Genomic DNA, 3,140 nt, shown 5'->3' on the forward strand with positions numbered 1-3,140 from the left:
GTCTTCCAGGCGGGCGTGGTCAGCTGGGGAGACGGCTGCGCCCGTAAGAACCGGCCCGGCGTGTACGTCCGCGTCACGCATCACCGCGCCTGGATCAAGGAGCACACGGGCCTGTAGCCCGCGGACTGCCCCCCCCCCCCCCGGCCCGGCCCGGCCCGGCCTCCAGGAGACTCACCTCTGGACCCGCTGAGGGCAGAGGGTCTGTTCAGGAACCTGACATCTCACGACTATGGCACGCCGATTTGACATAAATTTGCTAGACTGGATATGTGTTGCAGGTATCTGCAATTCAGTTTCGCCTAGTCAAAACGAACATTTCGGATAACCGCAACTACATTCCTCCTATCCACAATTGTCATTTCAGATGTCCACAAAGACATTCCTCCTAGGAGAAATGACGTCATTTTAGCCATTCATGTCTATGGGGTTACTCATTGCAGATATCTACAATTCATATCCACTTTGTGAATTACGGATATCTGCAACTGAATTGTAGGTATCTGTAATTCCAGTTTTGAGATATCTACAATTTGATTCTGACTAGTCATAATTCCAGTTCAAGATATCTTTAATTCACCTCAATCGAAGATATCTGCATGTCCCTTTTCAGATATCTTTAATTAAGTTTTGACTAGGCGAAATGACGTTGTAGATATCTCTAACTGGAGTTACGACTAGTCAAAATGACGTTGTAGATATCTCTAACTGGAGTTAGGGATAGTCATAATTTAATTGTAGATATCTATTATCAAGTTATAGATATCTTGAAAGGAATTTTGATTAGAGCTATCTAAAATTGTAGATATCTGTAACTTTCATTCCACCTAGTCAAAATCTAATTACAGATATCTTGAATTTGAGTTTTGACTAGGCAAAATTACGTTACAGATATCTTGAATTAAAATTCCAACTATTCAAAATGTAATTACGCCTGGTCAGAAAGAAGTTGTTGATATCTACAATGTTAATTCCGGATAGTCAAACTTAGTTAATAAATGACAATTCGGCTTGCCATACACGACTGGGATGTAGCTTTACAAGGCGCGGTGGTTAACGGGTCTTTACGTTGGCATGGTGATGACCGTGGCGATGTGTGCAGACTGCTGGGCGGGGTGTTGGAACACTTCTCAGTACTGATAGCGGACATCAGGGTCCTCAGAACAGATCTGCTGCTACTGTCACAGACCTAGGGCAAGCTAACGGCTAACTAGCCCCTCAGCCTCCAGGTCACATGGTCCAGGTGGCCTGAAGAAAGCCGGAGAAGGAGATAGTGAGACTATCTTTTATGGAGCATTCATATTTAAAATACTGGGAAACACTTTGGTTATTACACTATTCGGTTTTGGTTTGCGCTGCGGAAATGGTTTTGGGTTACTTGTGTTTAATTTATGCAGATTATATTTTATATTTGAATATATTTTTCTATAAATGTTTACTGATTACTGAGTATTATGTCTGAAAATGTGCTGATATGCTAGGTTATTCCATGAGTGTTTTCTATAAATACTGATGAAGGACAATGGGTTGAGGTAAAGTCTCCCAGGTAAAACATCGCTTTCCTCACTCTCACTTTACAGAGAGGAGGACCTAAGTGAAGACATGCAGGGTGTTGGCAGGCTTCTTATTACAATTGTTTTGGGGCTTTGCAAAATAAAGATGTTTTATATGAGTACTCTGTTGGATTGTAACTGCAGTATTAATCCCTTGTAACTACATTTAGCATGGTAGTATCTAGAAGTGAACTAAACACATGATAGTGTTTAGAAGTGAACTAAACACATGATAGTGTCTAGAGGTGAACTAAACATGATAGTGTCTAGAGGTGAACTAAACATGATAGTGTCTAGAGGTGAACTAAACATGATAGTGTCTACAGGTGAACTAAGCATGATAGTGTATAGAGGTGAACTAAGCAGGAGTGTCTAGATGTGAACTAAACACAATAGTGTCTAGAGGTGAACTAAACATGATAGTGTCTAGAGGTGAACTAATGATAGTTTCTAGAGGTGAACTAAACATGATAGTGTCTAGAGGTGAACTAAACATGATAGTGTCTAGAGAAGGGGTTCACAAAGTTTTGATAGCTGATTGCCAATTTAGGAACCCAACATTTGACTGAGGGCCGCCAAAGGAAAAAAAATAGGCGGGAAACGCCGTCAGCATCCCAGTGGTGAAAAAAAACATTGCACCGTGGACCTCTGGGAGTGAGGTCAAGTGAGGTCTAAATCACAAAACTGAGGTTCACCCTTTCAAAGTAATGTACAGTCGGATTAAAACTAACAAATGTAACAGGATTTTATTGAAAGCTAGAGTCGACTTTTCTCTTTATATTTATTTATTTTTGTTTAAATTAAATTGATATAATAAAAAATATATATTATTTTTTTAAACTTACATCTGTATATCATTGCGGGCCGCCAGGAATGTTTCTGCGGGCCGCCATTGGCCCGCGGGCCGCACTTTGAGAACCAATGGTCTAGAGGTTAGGGTGAGAGTGCTAAACACGATGGTGTAGGTGTAAGTCCACAGACCTGGTGATGGATGGCACTGGGGGTTCAAGTTGAGCAGGACAATAAGGAGTCAGACGAGTTGTTCTGCTTTCTGTTGTATTTATTAGTGGAATGGAATATACACATCTGTGCTTTAATGGAGTTCTCTCCTCTCCTCCTCCTCTCTGAGAAAACATTTAAATACCTACAACGGTATCCATGCATATTTGTGACTGCCCAACATATCACAACACACATACACATTCACACACACACACACACAGTCTCCCTCACACATACGCACACATGCATACCTCAATATCACACAACGACTGCATTCTCTCAGGAAACATGCCTGGAGGTTTTTTTCATTTTCATTTTGGAAATTTTAAATAAATGAGTGTGATCTTTTTTTTTCTCGGCTGTATAGTCTACCATCCTCCTGGTGGTGGAGCACAGGGGTCAGAGGTCAGGGGTCAGGGAGGGAGGACATGAGGGAACGTAATGAAACGAGAGGTTACCATGCAAGGAGACGGGTGGAGGGCCTCTTCTGCCACAGGATGCTTCCTACGTCTACTGATGAGGATCATGCAAACATCTGTTCTCTCTCTCCTGGTGAACATTGGATCGGAAGATGCACGTGAAGGATAT

At 41.9% G+C, this 3,140-nt stretch overlaps 1 protein-coding gene across 1 annotated transcript in view; it reads left to right on the forward strand.

Moving 5' to 3' along the window:
* The window catches only part of LOC130386914 (suppressor of tumorigenicity 14 protein homolog), a 16,579-nt gene extending 14,305 nt beyond the window's left edge, over window positions 1-2,274 (forward strand). The window contains exon 19 of the mRNA XM_056595781.1: window positions 1-2,274. This exon is cut by the window's left edge and continues 48 nt beyond it. Within this exon, the coding sequence (XP_056451756.1) occupies window positions 1-117 (117 nt within the window). The 3' untranslated portion in view covers window positions 118-2,274.
* The last annotated feature ends 866 nt before the right edge of the window (window positions 2,275-3,140 follow it).

This window comes from Gadus chalcogrammus, chromosome 1, assembly GCF_026213295.1.
Source record: "Gadus chalcogrammus isolate NIFS_2021 chromosome 1, NIFS_Gcha_1.0, whole genome shotgun sequence".
In the NCBI taxonomy this organism is placed as follows: domain Eukaryota; kingdom Metazoa; phylum Chordata; class Actinopteri; order Gadiformes; family Gadidae; genus Gadus; species Gadus chalcogrammus.